We start from the raw sequence: 19,642 nt of genomic DNA on the forward strand, positions 1-19,642 counted from the left end.
TACAAATAAAATGCCTTTAGTGAATGCATCAAATATAAGCCGTAATAGATGACGTACTTTGTAAAGACACTATCTTTTGACTATCTTGGTATAGTTTGTCAAAGGGCTATCTCATTTCAAACATAGACAGAGGGAGTCATACTATCTTTGTCCTACACTAGTACTAGCATCCAAAAGAAAAGGATGAGTATAGTTTTTTTTGTTCTTATTTACTGACAAATTGGTTTGACCAACTATAGAAAGGTCACGACATCATTGTAAATTGCAAATAAATGATTATAAATTAAATAAGGCGATTTCACACGACTAACCACTCTCGTCATATTCGCACAGTTAATTATGCTACAATGAGGCATTTTGTTGCGTGGCAAATTGGCAATAAACGTCTGACACTTGGGATGTCATGAGCACCACTGAGCGAGAAGTAGTGCACTTTACTACTTAAAAACACGCGCAAGTCTTGTACTGGCGGTATCTAGTTAATCCTAAATCTGTGGAAGGTACCTTTATGCTTATAATGTACATGATCTTGCTTGTAGCCCCCGTTAAGCTTATTGTGACACAATGGTAGGTAAATACGGAATCCTACACTGAGCATGGCCCGATATGCTTTTGGCCGATGTTTATTTAACTTGCCTTGATAGTATGTAATACATGTATGTATGTTAATATGTTAGTGTGGGTCAAATCTTGGAAGCTAAATTTGACCCATTTCTCGATTTCCGATTGAGCTTTTTCGCATACATTTGTGATGGATGGATGGATCTGATGTGATGATGGAGACAGGAGGTGGCATTAGGAACTCTATGAGAAAACAACGCTAACCACCTATTAATCGTGTTTGGGGATGCTAGAATTGTCTTGATGAGTAGTAGTTGCCTGTGGAAGGAAAAGTATAGTCAGCAATAAAAGTTTGTACCAAAAATGAAATTTTTGCCAAAAACTTATCATTTCAAAAAGCTTTTCTTTTCAAGTGACACTAGCATCTTTGAATAAGTACCTATCCGTCTACCAAGTTGTCTCACAAGACAGATAAATCTTTAAAATCAACTTAATTCTATCGCAATTCCTTAAACCGCAGTATTCTAAAGTGAATTACAATGTTTTTAAATTAAGGTTATGTCTTACCTTCAACAAATTCCGGACGCGATGTCTGCATAATCGTTGGGACGCGAGAAGAGGAAAGGTTATCAGGGAACACTAATGAGTCGTTAGAAAACCGCCTGCGAATTTTCGGATCAGTTACCGTTTGGGGAATTTCGGTTTCATTAAATAGTATATCGATTGTTTCATTATAATCTAAAACGTCCATTGTAATTGATTCATTTATATTCTGTTCCTCATTAATTGCATTGACTTTGTTTACTGTAGAATAATAATCGTGAAAAATTTTTGTTCTAGTTTCGTCATCCATCCTTAATTTTTCGATAGCGCTAGTGTCCTCAGCGTCCTTTGCATCTAGTAAATCTATATTATGTAATTTTAATGAGTGTTTTTGATGATCAAGTGAAGAATTTCTATGTGGACCTACGTTAAAATTATTGTTTGTTGATATATCATCTAAATTATCAGTTAAATTGCCAATATCGTAAAAGATTCCTTCACCTGTCATATTTTTTAAGTTTTTTCTTCTAAACCTATCTAATAAAATTTGATATTCCTTACTAACAGTTGTAGTAATGTTTTTGTTTTTGAATGTAATATTGCTTTCATTACCTTTTTTTATGGTATAATTGTTTTCTTTATGGATTGAATCATTTTGAAAATATCTCTCAGATAGGGTAGAATTATTCGTCATTTGTGTATGCGTTATAGGAAAAAAAATAAGAATGAGGAGCAAGGGTGGGAGATTGGGTATCGTCAAGGTTGGTCCGTAGAGGGATGAGCAGTGGAAGTGGGAGGAGCCGCGCGGTGGGCGCTGCATGCCACCACGGCGCTTCAGCTACGCTGAAAACAAAAATAAGAACATTTAAATATATACCTATTATCAGCAGTATATAATTAATCAGTTTTATGAAATTTAATTTAAATATGTACAAAAATAGGTACTTTGTCTTCCTCGCGTTGTCCCGGCACTTTGTCACGGCTCATGGGAGCCTGGGGTCCGCTTGACAACTAATCCCAAGATTTGGCGTAGGCACTAGTTTTTACGAATGCGACTGCCATCTGACCTCCAACCCAGGGGGTAAACTAGGCCTTGTTGGGATTAGTCCGGTTTCCTCACAATGTTTTCCTTCACCGAAAAGCCACTGGTAAATATCAAATGATATTTCGTATATAAGTTCCGAAAAACTCATTGTTACGAGCCGAGGTTGGAACCCGCGACCTCCGGATTGCAAGTGCAACTATTGCAAGTCGCATGCTCTTATCGCTAGGCCACCAGCGCTTCGTAAAAAAATGGGCACTAAATAAAAAAATTGGAAACTAAGAAAATATCTCAGAAAGAGATGAAAAATTGTGGCAGAAACATAGCTAACAATAGGAGGTACACTTTATTGCAAGTGTACAAAGTATGTCATTATGTAGGTATCTCGACATATCTGTAATATTGTCAATTCAGCGCTCTATGTTACGTTTAGTGATGATAAATACATTACGGTTAGTACGGTAAGTTTTAAATATAAAAACACTCTCAGAGTGAATATAACGGACGCTACGGTTAGACTTTTTAATTTGTTCGGTTTACGAGAGCCGATGTGACAATGATAATCCTATTTAGCAGAATAATCAAAAGTTTTGAAGTGAAATATAGTGTGATATAAAATACCTAGTAATATTGTGTACATAATAAATGTCAAATGGCGAAATAAAAAAAATGTTTAAGTTTTTGACTATCCCAACAGATATGGTATGCGAAAATTAATGAACTAAGTATAACAGATTAATTCGTAGGTAATGAAATAAATATGGAAGTATTTTAATGCTCCTTATATATGAGTACCTATAACTTATCTAAAGTTTTATGTGTGTAAATTCAATGGGCGAATCTTTAAACTGTGGTTAGCATAGGAACTAAGAAGTATATTGAGATAACTTTTGGTTAGAAATACAATGAAAATATTAATCATGCAAAATAATTTGGCCCACAATGTTAAGCAACACACGTTACTAATTACGAGCTTTCAACAAGCGTTGACAGTTAATATAAAAAGCTCATATATCGTAATGTCATTTTATGTCTTGTAATATTTGCAGTACATTGCTGCACGGTAAATTTTTAACGAATAATTACGGGGTCATAATTAAGTACTTATAACTTTTAAAAAGTTCTTAATTAATGACACCATTAATTATTCCGGTTTGATTTATTGTCTGTATTAGGATTTACGCACTACAATATCATTGGATCATCTTTGTCGTAGCGGTAGGTATGGAATGCGATCAGAAATAGATAAAAAAAAGGAAAAGTAAACAGCACTACTACGCAAAAAGGATTTTTCACGTCAGCAGCTGGAACAAGGGTAATTTGCTGCTTAAAAACAGTGAGCAAAATCGCATTTTGCTCACTGAGTGAGACAATATAACATTCAAGGACCTTTATATTCGAATGTCATTTCAACATGCGGGGCCTAATACAAGTTCGAAATATTTGGATTCTATTGTCTTTGTCCCTTTCACCTCATTAGCAAAAAGAAAGAGAAAAAATAAGTGAATACGTAATTCAACGGTATATTGACGGTTTATATTAGACCCCCTAAATAAGTCAGACCGCATGGTTCCAAAACACCCTACGAGTCCTCAATCGTAAAAATTAATTAATGAAAAAAAGTTTAAAATTTAATAAAAACACCATATTTTACATATTTTATTATACAATCAAAACAATGAACTTAAAAATATAAGCAATTGTTACGCAAAGTAAATAATTCTACTTTTAACGATCTCTACTATAGTTGACTAATTAGTTGTATCCGCAATTTGGACCGTATTTTACAAAGTTTTTTTTTTACAAAAAAAAAGTTGTCGATTGAGCTGTCAATTGATGTTCGTTACTTCATTATTTCCGTATTATTTTATTAAAATTTCTTTCATTTTGTTTTAGTGCGGTACCTAATTAAACTTAATTGTTAAAATACCTTATAAAACATGAATGAAATAGTGATGAAGACGGATTACATTTTTTCAGGTTGTATTTTTACCTTTCAAATATGTTCAAACTGCTGTCGTGAAAAAAATTATGTACTACACGAGATCAAAATTATTTACATATCGTGCGCCTTTGAGTCCTTTACTGCGCTCAAGATTCTAAATAAAATCTATTATAGAATCTTTCGCTTGAACGGGACTCAAACTAAGCACTCGAAGAAATATAAAACTTTGCTCTCTTGTTGTACAAATAACTATTTTATTTAAACTGTTCCCCGTATAGATAGGTACTTTTATTAATTGCACAGTTATGAAATAGCTCTTATCAGGAGTTAATTGTGAATTTCCCGGAGAAAGTCTAATAAAATAACAGTTGAAAATTTGTTCGAGTTTATTTGATTTATAAAGTAGGTACGTAATATAGGTAAGTACTTTTAACAGCGGGTACAAAATCTTCTGTAGAATACTATTTTAAACTGAAAAAGTTGAAACGAAATCTCTAGGTTCTTTATGTTATTATATTTATTTAAAATAACAATATACATAATGGATATATACAGATAATAATAACTAATAATATAATCTCTAGGTTATTTTATTAGACATACCGTCTATTAGTATAAAGGTTAATCAAACGTGTGGTTAATACTTAATTCTAAAATTACGTAATGAATTAGGTACGTACCTAATTAGGAATTATCGTACGTAATGCTTTCAGAATATTAAAAGTAATTCAGTTTGTTCATATGTGAAAGTTCAATAGTTCCAGTTCCACTTCCGGCTCTCTTGAAATTTACAATTCACACATACAGCTCAGCATTAAAAGAATGTAGGTAAGGAGGTATATAATATAACGTGTTTGTACGCCTCATAGGGGGTTTATGATGTGATATTTCTATGATGATATGTGTGTAGATAAAATAATTTACAATACATATGGTGCTACTTTTCCGCACTAGTGCGTAAATTAGCACATTATATAACATGTCAAAAATTTAAAGGGTCATATGTACTATAAAACGTTGTACGTTACATGTGCGAAAAGTTAATTCGCAACTCGTGTCGATTTTAAACACTTCCTTCGGTCGTGTTTTAATTTATCGCCACTCGTTACGAATTTCCTATTTTTCGCACTTGTACTTGATAGTTTTTTGTAATGAATGTCAATCGATCTTCATTTTCCTGAGGATCAAAGGACCAACCTCGAAATCTCTGGAACAGTCATGAAATTTGGTATGTATATAAATTAAAGGCCCCTTTTTCATGCCCACACCATTTGTCATTTGGGGACCTTGAGGAATCGCAACTATCTTGGAAAATGTGTACCGTCCAGGAGAAATTCCCGGTTTACTCAAAATCTACGTTATTCATGAAAATATAGTGTAAGGCAACATTAAAGCTTATTAAATTATATAATAAAAAGACTTTGATATCTTTGCGGAAGTTGAATTCATATTCCTCCGAGTTTCCTATTAAGAGAATATCCCCTGGAAGTGTTTAAGCGCTAAACATAGATTCAGCAAGTATTTTCTATAACAAGATGTATTTTTCGGCAAAGATGTCTAGGACTACTTTGTGTAGAATTTAATAAGCTTGAATGTTGCCTTACACAACATTTTCGTAAAGACCGTAAATTTCGAGTAAAATGCGAATTTCTCTTGGATGGTACATATTTTCCAAGATGGCTGCGATTCCTCAAGGTCCCCAAATTTCAAATGGTGTGGGCATGAATAAGGGGCCTTTAATTTATATACATACCAAATTTCATGACTGATCAAGAGATTTCGAGGTTGATCCTAATCCGATTGTGCTAATATAGGACTCATGGCATTTAAGCAATACAAAGGTCAGAAATGAGAGTTAAAATCTGACGCTCGCACTCAACGATTGAAACGCCTCTTACAAAATGATGATGTAATGTGACGTCACATTACATTAGTCTGTCTTAAATGTATGGAAGATCAAGAAAGTTTTTATTTTGACCGTGAAATATTGCGTTTATGTGTATAGTTGTCCTAAATTTATTTTTCTATAACAGTTAAGAAATCGAATGGTATAATTTTCTTTTTAATATTTGAAAGTTAAAAATAGTTATTTGTACAACAAGACAGCAAAGTTTGATATTTCTTCGAGTGCTTGTTTTGAGTCCCGTGCAAGCGAAAGATTCTATAATAGATTCACGAGCGTAGCGAGTTAATCTAATTTAGAATCTTGAGCGTAGTAAGGGACTCAAAAGCGCACGAGATGTAAATAACTTTGATCTCGTGTAGTACACACAATTTTTCACTTCAGTCAGCCATCAAAAAATACAACCTGAAAAAATCTAATCCAGACGGACGGATCACTATTTCAGTCATGTTTTCTGAAGGTATTCTAACAATTAACTTTAATTACCGCAATAAAACAAAACGAAAGAAATTTCAATAAAATAATACGAAAATAATGAATTAACCAACATCAATTGACAGTTCAATCGACATCTTTTTTTGTTGTAAAAAAAAACTTTGTAAGATCCGGTCCGAATTGCGGATACTACTATTTGTCAACTATAGTAGAGATCGTTAAAAGTAGTTAAGTAGAATTATTTACTGCGTAACAATTGAGTAAATTTGTATAAGTTCATTGTGTTGATTGTAAAATAAAATACGTAAATTATGGTGTTTTTATTAAATTTTAAACTTTTATTTCATTAATTAATTATTACGAATGAAGACTCGTAGGGTGTTTTGGAACGATACGGTCTGACTTATTTCGGGGGTCTATTATAAACCGTCAATATACCGTTGAATTACGTATGCACTTTTTTGTCTCTTTCTTTTTGCTAATAACGTGAAAGGGATAAGGACAATAGAATCCAAATATTTCGAACTTGTATTAGGCCCCGCACGTTGAAATGACATTCGAATCTAAAGGTCACTTGAATGTTATTTTGTCTCACTCGGTGAGCAAAATGCGATTTTGCTCACTGTTTTTAAGCAGCAAATTACCCTTGTTCGAGATGCTGACGTGAAATGTATATTTTTGAGCCTTTGAAGCCTAGTATTTTTTTTAAATCTCAATATGTCTTTTTAAATTCCACTTTTTTTATAATGAATGGCCCATTTTCTATCCATTTAGCTAAATTTTGTTATAATATTCAACATGTGTCAAGTACCCAATTACGAACTCGTAAATTCTTGTTTACCGCCCTTAATACACAATATACTATAACAACACGTGGTATTACCTTTTTCTTTTTACGAAGTTTCGGTGCCTCGCTGAAACGCTGAAACTACTTTATTTCCTAATATTGTAAAAATGTAGGCAATTTCAAGTTAACCTAACCTAATCTAACTTAAAAATAAATTCCATCCTGATACAAACTTTCAACCCCTTTTTCACCCTCTCAGAGGATGCATTTTCAAAATCTGCTTTTCTTGTATTCTAATATTATGTATTTTTTAGTTAGTGTCATGTATTTGTATCCGATATCCGATACAAACTTTCAACCCCTTTCTAATCATATGATGATGAATTTTCAAAAATGTTGATATTATTCTTCTTATATTCTAATAACCATGTCTTTTTACAAAGTTTCAAGTCACCCAATCATAAAAAGGGATGAATTTTTCAAAAACGGTGCAACTTCTTAATACAATTATTTTAATAAAATACCTTTAGAGTCAAACCAAGATAAGTTGGCAGATTCTACGAAGTTTTAAATTGCTAGTTTTTAAATCTATTTAAAATAAAATAAAATAAAATTTCACATGCACTATTTTACTAGCGATGCCTTGAGCCTCGAACGTTTGCAGTCATTCAAATTAGTTATCTACTCTCTCAGAACTCTGAAGCAGAAAATAAAAGCCAGCCAGCGTAAAGCTCCGGAATCAAAGCCGTCTCAAAAATTGCTGAAATCTTATACGGCTGCTAAAAAGCCATTTATATGCTGAAAAGAGTTGGCGATATAAATTGGATTCCGTTTAATTCAGCGCTGTTCTTAAATACAATACGGGCAGTATATCTTTATAGCAATATCAAATGTTTCCTTCTCACATAAAAAAAATAGTTATTATAAATACCTAATCATACATGGGGCAACCAGGGACTTCATTCTTACTATCGTATTTTTTAAACACGACAAATGTTATCTCAGTACAATTTTGCGATATTTGACGTTTAAAGGTTGTACATTTTATGGAGAAGAGACATGTCTTCGCGTTTGAAAAATACTATACACACGCAATAAAGTGTAGGGGAGTGTGGGGTATAGTAAATCGTGGGCCAGTGGATGGTTTGCAAATAGTTATAACCTGTATCAAAGGTATAGGCAAGCCTTCGCGATGTTGCCGCTTTACGCTCCTCGATGTGCCCAACTAAAGAGACGAACTCAGCTTCTGAGCAAAAATTTGCAGTGATGACCATCGGCCATCAAGTACATAGTTGAAAAAAAATTAAATCACTTCCAAAATCGTCTTATAGCTTGGGATTAGAAAATCTTTTATTATTTTATAAATATATTTTTTTAATGTATGAAACATCGATGTATCACCTAAACCTTGCACGGAATAAATAGCTTGAGTGATATTTAATACAGTTGCGAAAAAATAAGATAAACAACAAGTAATTTTTTATGCATGTTCTATAAGACAGAAACAATTGTAAATATAATACTATTATTACTTCAATATCGTTATTTACGATTATTTGTGTAACATCAAATATTTAAATTGTATGAAAACAATATCACATCTTGCCTTTGGAAACTTAAAACATTCTTGCAGTAAGAAAAAAGTGGCTGTGACATAATCGGACAGACAGACGGACATGACGAATCTATAAGGGTTCCGTTTTTTGCCATTTGGCTACGGAACCCTAAAAACGCCTCTGCTTTGACAGGCGTTTCGGCAGCTATTCCGTTCCATTCAGACAACTTATTAAGAACGGTTTTTCAATATTCATTATTTAAAAATAAACGTGTTATAATGATGAAGAGGTAAGCAATACAATATGAAATATGCTTATATTTATTATTTTTACATTAACAGTAGATTTTTATGTTGATTACGACTTTTAAATGAAACTACCATTAACACTCATCAGTAAGTAGTCATGAATTGGAACAAGTGGAAAAGTAAAAAGCACTAGTTCACGAAATCCAACTTTCCGCACGCTAAACAGCTACGTAAAGTAGCACGGTACTTTTTGAGCAACTGTATTAAAAACGTATATTTCGACACTGCACACTGTCAAGGGAATCCAAACTTATAGAGTACTTCCCGTTGACCTAGAACTAAAAAAAATGGCAAGTAATATCGTCTTACACTACAAGTACAGGGAAAAATCTAAAAATTATTAATAAAAAAAAGTTCAATTTGCACGGAACTCTCGGTGGGCGAGTCCAACTTTTTATAACTAAGCCCATTTCTCATGTGAATGCTTGCAACTTTAATTTCTCTTTCGTATGATCTTCGAGAATGACAACGACAAAGAACAACGACGTCCTAAGTTGCATATCAGTAGATTCGGACACCCATACCAATAATAAAGACTGACAAATAAGTTGCATATCAACAGATTCGAACACCCATAGGTATCCGTATAAGATGTGTAAAGAGACCTATATGAATATTTACGTCTTAGGCAATTTAATATCGATGTATGCTACATATCCGCCATACAAAATCGGTAAGACCCCAAAATCTCCATATAAAAAGAACCCAAAGAAAACCGGGCCGTGTGCATTATTCAGGTTGGTTCTCTCGCATAGAAAATTTATACGCAATGTTAAAAAGAGTTTGGAAATCAAGAACAAACAAATTAGTTGCTTAGATACTTTTAGTGGGTAATACGTGCTTAAATTCAATTCTTCGGGGTCAGTTATTTAAAAGCATACGTTCAATGCACACTATCCATATTTAATATATGGGATAATATGGATATAAATAGTAATGATCAAAACTTTCCGGTCTAAAATATATCCCGTTTTCGTAACTGAATTCTATATACAGGCTGATTCAGGAGACGTGAGCAGGATCAAGCTTGAGCATTCAGTAAGTTATAAGCAACTGTTTCGTGCCAGTATTTGTGAGATTAACGTTCTTTTATTTTTTACTGTTCAAAAAAAATGTTTTAAATTATTTACGCCAAGTATGGTCACCCTCTTTGTTTTATCCATAACAAGTGACAAATTGAATGTCATCGGAGTCTGGTTACTTTTGAAAAATCGTATCTCATTCAAGTGTGACATTTTGTTTTCATCATAATCAAATTGCTGTCATAACGGTTAAAGAGGTTTTATCTTTCTTAATTAAGTGTTGTAGGGTGTCCATGATTGTAGATTATCAAATTTGTCCTTCCCAAAAAGTTAAATAACAGAAATAAAGCGAGATTGTTTTACTTAAATATGATGATGAACGGTTCATTAACATTTACTGATTGTGTAGGCTTAGTCCTGCTCACGTCTCATGAATAACCCTGTGTATAATATTCTTCGTAACACATACTATTTGAAACCTGAAAATGAAAATTCCAAAATAACATAAGTTTGTCATGTAGTTATTAACTCCATAACGAGGCATAATCATAATATAATAACGACAAAATAAATTAATTCTTAACACTCAGTTTTATGATCCATATTTGTGAAAATATTGCACAAGAGTTCCTGAAATATGGGATCTATTTTTAATCTGATAAAATAAAATCCCCAAGGGATTGAATAAAGGAGAGTTCGTCAAACATCGAAAATGATTACTGAGATCCCACCGACCACTCTGATATTTACATTCGTGCAGGAAACAAAGTCGTAAGTCGTACCTATAGTTCGTGCCATCCACGATGATGCGCAGATTTGTCAAATCTAACCTTTATGTATGTATGTATGTATATACTTTATTGTACATAGAAATAAAAACACGAAAAACACAGTTACAGAGTAAATTAAATACAACAAAGGCGAACTTATCCCTGTATGGGATCTCTTCCAGTTAACCTTTGAGGAAATGAGTAAAACAGAAGTAACGATGAATGAATGACAAACACAAACAAAAGTGTACAATCACTGAAATTAATGAAATGCACGTTTTGAATACACATTGATACAAATATACATAGATAGAAAAATAACCATAAAATAATGCATACATATATATATAAATAAAAATAAATAAATATTCAATATATAATATAAATAAATATGAATTCGAACCAGAAAAGTAAAGGAAATTAAAAAAGTAGAAGTACTCCAAAGAACTAGGAAGTCGTAACCAAAGTATCGGAAAGCCACAATTTTTTAAGCTTCTCCTTGAGTGATGCTACAGATTGGGATTGCCTCACGGACACCGGAATCTCGTTCCATAACTTGACGGCATGGACAGTAAAGGATTTCTTGTATGTGCGCGTCGTATTGGAAGGAATCGTGAGTAAAAGATTGGTGCTTGATCGAAGGCGATGACCACTACCAGCAGCTAAATAACTAAACCTTTCGGAAAGGTAAGGTGGCGAAGCAGGATTAAATAGAACATTGAAAAGCAATGATAGGACATGCACATCTCGTCGACGACGAATCGGAAGCCAGCCAAGCTGAGATCGAAACTGGGATACATGATCAAACTTACGTAGACCGAAAATGTATCGAATACAAATATTTTGCAATCGCTCGAGTTTGTCCAGTAACTCCTCACTAAGGTCCAAGAAAGCAGTATCAGCGTAATCTAACAACGGGAGTAAAAGTGAACATGCGAGAGTTATTTTGGTTTGAAGAGGAAGGAAATTTTGAAGACGCCTTAGTGAGTGGAGAGACGCAAAAAGTTTATTGCTAATGTCAGAACCTTTAATAGTCAAGGCACGCGTATAAGTATATCGAAATTTTGTGAGCAGAATCCAAGTACTCGTATACCGTAATGACGTCATAAATAGGTTACAACACTCGAAAGGTCGGCTTCGCAAATTAACTGTCCATTAATCGATACTGATACGGATCTTAATTTCCGCCTAACCAGCGTTTAACGCAAATGTTGTCAAAGAGATATGGCTCGTTTAGTGAAGTACCGGGTATTATATAGAAACCCTTGCATTTGTTTGTTACTTTTCCAGATATAAAAGTTATTATGTATAAATTATAACGGTGTGTAGGTATAATGACTTATAGCATACAATTTAAGAGCTGTATATCAGAACAATATATGTTCAATTATAATTGTACTACTTAAACAAAACTATTAATGGGATCGGTCAAAAGATCCAAGCCTCACATTCCAGTTTTTTTTATTGAAATATGCTACATGTAAACTATCAATAGTAGCGGCATACTACATGTACAAAAACTCTCAAATAGCGTCTCATCCGTAAACTTACAACCTTTGTATCAATCAGTAATTAAAATTTGCGTTCTTTACGATTCCAGAGATGACAGATCCAATTCAAACGCTAAATTGACTGGTACCTTCACAGCGAAACATCTGTTGCCAACATCTGACTAACAAATGGCTGCTAATCAAGGATCGCGATCACTGACTTAACGACGTAATATCCCACAGAAAGTTGCGATTCGAAGAATCTTATTAAATCAAATTCTCCTGTGGCAAACAACTCTGTAGAGTTTTAACCTTTACGTGCCCCAAAGTACTCATTCCTTAAATATACAACCATGTCTCCTCATTCCGCAGTACGAGTAAACTTGGATGGTTTCCTATACGTATTCGTCGTTGCAAAATCCGCATGCTCTGCACTCTCTTTTCTGTTATTAACAATCCTGTCTCTCGAATATCTAAAATGGCAATCTTTCTCTGTCTATAGGTACCGTGTTACTGAACTATATAGTTACATGTCGAATTAAGGGTAAAACTTTACGTCTTTCTATTAGTCTCCCTGTCAAAATTAAACAGTGTAGGTGTGAGTATTTGTGTTAATATTATGTATCTATATTTATGCTTGTGTATTATTTGTAATTATGTCCTTAAAAGTACGTAATCGTAATCAATACAGCATGATTTTGCACTGCCTTACAACTTATTTGATTTGTCAAAAGTTCGCCTTTTGTACGATGTGTTTTATTTCGTGCAGCAAAGATGAAATAAATAAATAAATATTACAGCAGGAAATAATAGGAAGCAGTGGTGGCCGTGTGGATATGACGTCCGACTTTCAATCCGGAGGTCGCGGGTTCAAATCCTGGCTCGTACCAATGAGTTTTTCGGAACTTATGTACGAAATATCATTTGATATTTACCACTAGCTTTTCGGTGAAGGAAAACATCGTGAGGAAACCTGCATACATCAGGGAAGAAATTCAAAGGTGTATGTGAAGTCCCCAATCCGCATTGGGCTAGCGTGGGGACTATAGCCCGAGCCCTCTCGCACATGAGAGGAGGCCTGTGCCCAGCAGTGGGACTTATATAGGCTGAATTATTATTATTATATTAAATATTACAGGCAAATTTTACACAGATCGACCTAGTCTCACAATAAGCTCAATAAAGCTTATATGTAGTTACGGAATTTGAAGGTTTGCCACTTTTCGATACTATGCAACGGCACTAATATTCAAAAGTCACAAAGTTTTAAAATCCGTGACTGTACTATTCGACGATATATACAATATAAAGTTATTAGTAATTAGACATAGAAAACATCAGGAACATAATATTTAATATTTGTGATAAATACACATAAAATGCCCTTAGTAGGATTAGAAACCGGAACCTCCTGCCTTAACTACCGACTACGAGGCCGTCAAAAATCGTCATATTGGCTCTGGCCCACATTGGGCACGATCTTCAAGTGGCTCGTAAAAAAACCGCCAAATGAAGCGTTTAATGTATCGTAAAGGCAAATTAATTTCCAAAAGCGCGGGATCGGAGCTTGAAGATATAAACAGGTAACGTATTCGTTTCTTGGTGTTTGGGAAGGGGGGGGGGGGGGGGCTTGTGTTTGTTTACTGTAATGTGTGTTCATTCATTACTTATTGTGTATGGAATAGTTAATGGCATAGTGGGACCGGGCATAGTGGTCACGGTCATACACAGATAGGACTGATGTTTTTGTATTTTTTTATTTATTAATTATGCTTTATGTCCAAAGGGCACAAAACTAAAGACTTTTGTTATGTCGAAAAAAATTAAAAAGAACCTAATTGCTGTGTTTGACCCACAAACGAAAACCTGAAACAAGATTTGAAAAACGCTATTCGCTAAAAATTTCTGGCAAGCACACCTTGTAGTACGTGTGTTGCTTTTCTAACTCGGTGAGGCGTTTCGGGGAAAATTACACTTAAGAGGAAAGCGCCTCAAGAGTGAAGGGCTTGCAATGGAGCAAAACCACTAAATTATCTTTACGGCGTTGACAGGTGATATTATTTACCGCTTGGCGTGAAAAATAATTTTGTGGTGTTAGGTTAGTGACAGAAGAGATGTGGAAAAGTTGATATTAAAATGCTAGGTTGTAAGCTTCGGCTTTTTTAAAATATTAATAAAGTTGTAATACTTATTTACATTTGCTATGTTTTTTTAGATAATCAAGAAATTCTGAGCACTAGTCAAATTCAATAAAACACCAGTTGAACGGACAATTAGGAAATTGTACCAACATCAACGGCTTAACATTCTGCGTCTACTTCATTGAAATGAGAGAAGAAAATGTGGCATACAAAATGGTCACTATAATCACTATATTGGAGTTTCATAAACACAAGGTTCTATGAATATTCAAAATTTGCACAAGCGGGTAGTATTTAGTGTGATGGCAGCTGCAAAGCTACTTAATATTAGGGCACGATTAAAATATCTGCATAGCTAAAATACTTTAACCTTTTGACCGCCAAAGACGTCATATGACGCGCGCGGCTCCTGCCTAATATCAACCTTCATGCGTACTGACAAGGTTCACGATTACACGCCGCGTACGATAGGCGTGGCGTTCAAAAGGTTAAACAATATTAATGAGCAAAAAACTAAGTAATTAATCACTAGGCGCGACCATCAAGATGGCGTTCGAACCGCAAGTACGTTTTATAAAAAACAGACGACAAAATAATTCAGCAAGCAATGTTTTAACTCAAAACACACACACAAGTTGTCACAAGTGACTTGTATGTACGAAATACATTGACGCTCGAAAAAAATTCAATAATTAATTTATTAAAAACTTTCAGAATCATTATACAGCACTAAAACCTACGTCTAGTTTAAGTTTGCGATTATATAAAAAATACACACTGTATAACGAGGTTCAATTGGTAAATACGCTTGCAATTACACTGTTGCTAGTTTACTAATCCAAGTTTTCAGTCATCAAAACACTTGCAAAAAACCAATTACGGTGATCGAGCGTTATCGCAGCGAAGCAATTTATATCTCAAGCTGTAGCACTTTTAACCGAACCTTTTAAGGCAAGAGTTTACAATTTAATTATCGTTACATTATTAATTTTAGCGACGTTAGCCTCAGAGGGTTGTTAAGGGCGCAAATAAAGTACTTACCTACTCGTTGAGGGGAGGGGGAGCGGTGGTGACTGTCGTAAGGTATTTAAATAACTTTTAAGTTACATTTTCAATCGGCTCTAGAGGAAATTATATGAAATTGTAAGTTCAGCTAAGCCCGTCAAATTCTGCTATCAAAATATCACATCTATTTCAGTTTATAGTCTCAAAATGGTGTCTAAATTTCCAATGTTTTCCCCTATAAAAATCATTATATATGCGTTCAGTGTCCTCTAAGTTATACTATGAGTAGTGTAACATAAAACCTGCTGACATTTGTGACTGTACGTGAACGTATGAAATTGAATTATTTTACAGTTAAGTATGCATATCCTTTTTAAAATGGAGCACTTTTGAATGGAACTAAAATTTTAATTTAGAAGGAACATTTCATATTTATCAGGACTTTCTTCGCAAATCGTTTGCTAAAATTGTTTGGGTTTTGCGAAAAATGGTGTAAACCCACAAGTTGTGTGAAATCACGCCATCTTTTGGTTGCTAGTCGACATGACCTTCATTATCAATGGAGGCCATTAGAAATGGTCCACCTTAATGTTTTATATTAATTTTTATTCTCCTAATTTTATATTTAACGATTGTGCGCATACATACATACATGTAATATAATACTCTAGTTAGGCGTAGATAAATTTCCACCACTTATTTTAAAACGTCCACGTTCACTAGTTACCAAGTTAGCCAGATTTGCAGCTTTCCAGATGTTTTATATTGTTTATAACATATCCTAAATTGTTTTTCGGAGTACCTATTATACTATTCTCTACCTATACTATTGTTATTTATCGGCGCGGTACTTATAAATATATATATTCATATTTGCATATTTGTAGGCAGGTAACTAAACATACACACAAGCATGTTTTAGATAATAAAACTTTCATAATAATTCACAACAAAAACAAGCTTTTCAAAAGAACCGCAAAATGTAAATAAAAATTATATTAAAACTCAATTCAACGTCGCACTCGCCTTTCGTATGTAAATGTCTTTGTTTATTCACATGTATATTTGCATTTTTTTAAACATTCAAATTTGCGCACTGATGCCAGTACCGAGTGCGAGTGATTTTATAATTTATTTCATTTGTACCTTTGAAATTGTGATGGGTAGGGTAATGATGTAGGTAATGGTTTTATGATTGCGTGAAAAGCAAAAAAAAAAAAAAAAAGTGTATACACCGTGTTTTTATTGAATTCCGTTAACTTCGGGGTATCGGTAAGTAAGTGCGTTCAAGGAAACTAAATGACAGTTAATTTTCAGAAAAAAAATGGATTTTTTTTTTGTATTTTCTCTTTTATAAAAAGTAATTAAATGTTGCATAAAGCGGTGTTGTAATACGAGCATTACATTTATTTCAACCAGAAAATTGACAATTGTGACATATCAATGTCATCTCGAACATCGATCGTCCGAGATAGCACTTACGTTTAGCAGCAAATGTATGAACTCGTACTAAACACTAATCAATACGTAAACAGGCCCTAAGGCAAGTGTACACGTTCGTAACGGCCTTATAAGATAAAAATGAATGATTGATTATCTCCGACATGGAGTTAATTAGAATACCGGTGTCTTTGAGAAAGTTACTTAATTTAAGCTCAGGGATGCACCCTTGTAATTAACGAAAAAAAAAAGCGGCCAAGTGCGAGTCGGACTCGCGCATGAAGGGTTCCGTACAATTTAAGACGTATTAAAAAAAAATCTTCTTATTAGATCTTGTTCAACATTTTCCCACTTTGGACACACATTTTACCATTTTGGAAGTGTCTCTCGCGCAAACTATTCAGTTTAGAAAAAAATGATATTAGGAACCTAAATATCATTTTTGAAGACCTATTCATAGATACCCCACACGTATATGTTTATTGAAAAAAATTCTTTTTAAATTTTATGACGTATTAAAAAAAAACTACTTACTAGATCTCGTTCAAACCAATTTTCGGTGGAAGTTTGCATGGTAATGTATATTATATATTTTTTTTTGATTTTTCATTCTGTTATTTTGGAAGTTACAGGGGGGGGGACACACTTTTTTTCACTTTGGAAGGTTCTCTCGCGCAAACTATTCAGTTTATAAAAAAATGATATTAGAAACCTTAATATCATTTTTGAAGACCTATCCATAGATACCCCACACGTATGGGTATGATGAAATAATTTTTTTTTTTTTTAATTTCATGACGTATTAAAAAAAAAACTACTTACTAGATCTCGTTCAAACCAATTTTCGGTGGAAGTTTACATGGCAATGTATATCATATATTTTTTTTAGATTTTTCATTCTGTTATTTTAGAAGTTACAGGGGGGGGGACACACTTTTTTTCACTTTGGAAGGTTCTCTCGCGCAAACTATTTAGTTTAGAAAAAAATGATATTAGAAACCTTAATATCATTTTTGAAGACCTATCCATAGATACCCCACACGTATGGGTATGATGAAAAAAAAAATTTTTTTTTAATTTCATGACGTATTAAAAAAAAACTACTTACTAGATCTCGTTCAAACCAATTTTCGGTGGAAGTTTACATGGCAATGTATATCATATATTTTTTTTAGATTTTTCATTCTGTTATTTTAGAAGTTACGGGGGGGGGGACACACATTTTACCACTTTGGAAGTGTCTCTCGCGCAAACTATTCATTTTAGAAAAAAATGATATTAGAAACCTCAATATCATTTTTGAAGACCTATCCATAGATACCCCACACGTATGGGTTTGATGAAAAAAGATTTTTTGAGTTTCAGTTCTAAGTATGGGGAACCCCCAAAATTTATTGTTTTTTTTCTATTTTTGTGTGAAAATCTTAATGCGGTTCGTAGAATACATCCACTTACTAAGTTTGAACAGTACAGCTCTTATAGTTTCGGAAAAAAGTGGCTGTGACAGAATCGGACAGACAGACGGACATGACGAATCTATAAGGGTTCCGTTTTTTGCCATTTGGCTACGGAACCCTAAAAACACGGTGTATACCTGTGATGAAATGAGCCGTAATAACAATGTGGAATGGAAAGTGACATCACCCGCGTCGACGCTGCAGCAATATCGTTGCAACAGTACTGTCGTAGCGGTTAGAAAGACAAAGTTGTAATTTTTTTACGGTAACTAATTATGCAGTAGGGGGTTGTACTCGTACCTACTTTGTTAATATGTTAAATGTCAAAATACAAAAGGAAACTAGCTGAATGGCTCCTGGAGGAATATTTCTATAATAAACATGAATTTTTAAACTGTAATGAAATCTGAGATATGTTTATTTTGTGTGATAATCGTATTTTTTTGATATAATCTATTATTGTTGAAATGACTGATTGAATTTTGTATATTTTATTAATGTTTCTTAATTTTAAGTTATATAAATTTCTTGTTGTATATATTTCTACGCCAGTGATGGCAGAATATGCTGTTCTATACCAAAAAAAAAACAACGACACCAAAATTGTGTATACCATATTCTATAAAATAAATTAATTATGAATTATGGCTTAAGCTACAGAATGATACGATATTACCTGATGCAAGCCCGAGGGAGAAGCTTTACTCATTAAGGGCGTCTCTGTAATGAATACTTCCTGATGTTTACTCGAGTAATTATTTATATAACGACATTATTACTCTACATATACTGAATCATGAAATATCTAAAACTATATTAGGTGGTGGTAGCACGTGTAACACATTATTATACTGAAGTTTTGAAAAACAGAAAGGAGTAGTTGAATTGATTTGACCGTTGTTAAAATCACCATGTGTTATTTTGTTTATCTGTTTTGATATCCCTATGCAGTGTGTATTTTTTATATAACCGCAAATTTAAACGAGACGTAGGTTTTAGTGCTATAAAACAATTCTGAAATATTTTTAAATTTAGTCTTACGAGTAATTACCAGAGCATAATAAATTTTTGAATTTTTTTTGAGCGGCAATGTATTTTGTACGTCATGGTCACTTCACTTGTGACAGGTGTGACGTCGCGTCATTACATGCGACGTTTTGAGTTAAAACAAAATAGTGATACAGTGCTTACTGAATGATTTGAAATAAAAACTAAAAGTCGTCCATTTTTAATAAAG

The 19,642-nt window shown here is 33.6% G+C and overlaps 1 protein-coding gene across 3 annotated transcripts in view; it reads right to left on the minus strand.

Moving 5' to 3' along the window:
• LOC133534563 (gamma-aminobutyric acid type B receptor subunit 2) overlaps window positions 1–19,642 on the minus strand; it is a 194,258-nt gene that overhangs the window by 60,444 nt on the left and 114,172 nt on the right. For 2 of the 3 annotated variants that reach the window (XM_061873727.1, XM_061873725.1), the window contains one exon: window positions 1,129–1,947. In XM_061873727.1, the coding sequence (XP_061729711.1) occupies window positions 1,129–1,924 (796 nt within the window). In that variant the 5' untranslated portion in view covers window positions 1,925–1,947. Of the gene's footprint in view, window positions 1–1,128; window positions 3,775–19,642 lie in introns of those variants that run through there. The other variant, XM_061873726.1, reaches the window with a different exon arrangement.

Source organism: Cydia pomonella, chromosome 2, assembly GCF_033807575.1.
Source record: "Cydia pomonella isolate Wapato2018A chromosome 2, ilCydPomo1, whole genome shotgun sequence".
NCBI lineage: Eukaryota > Metazoa > Arthropoda > Insecta > Lepidoptera > Tortricidae > Cydia > Cydia pomonella.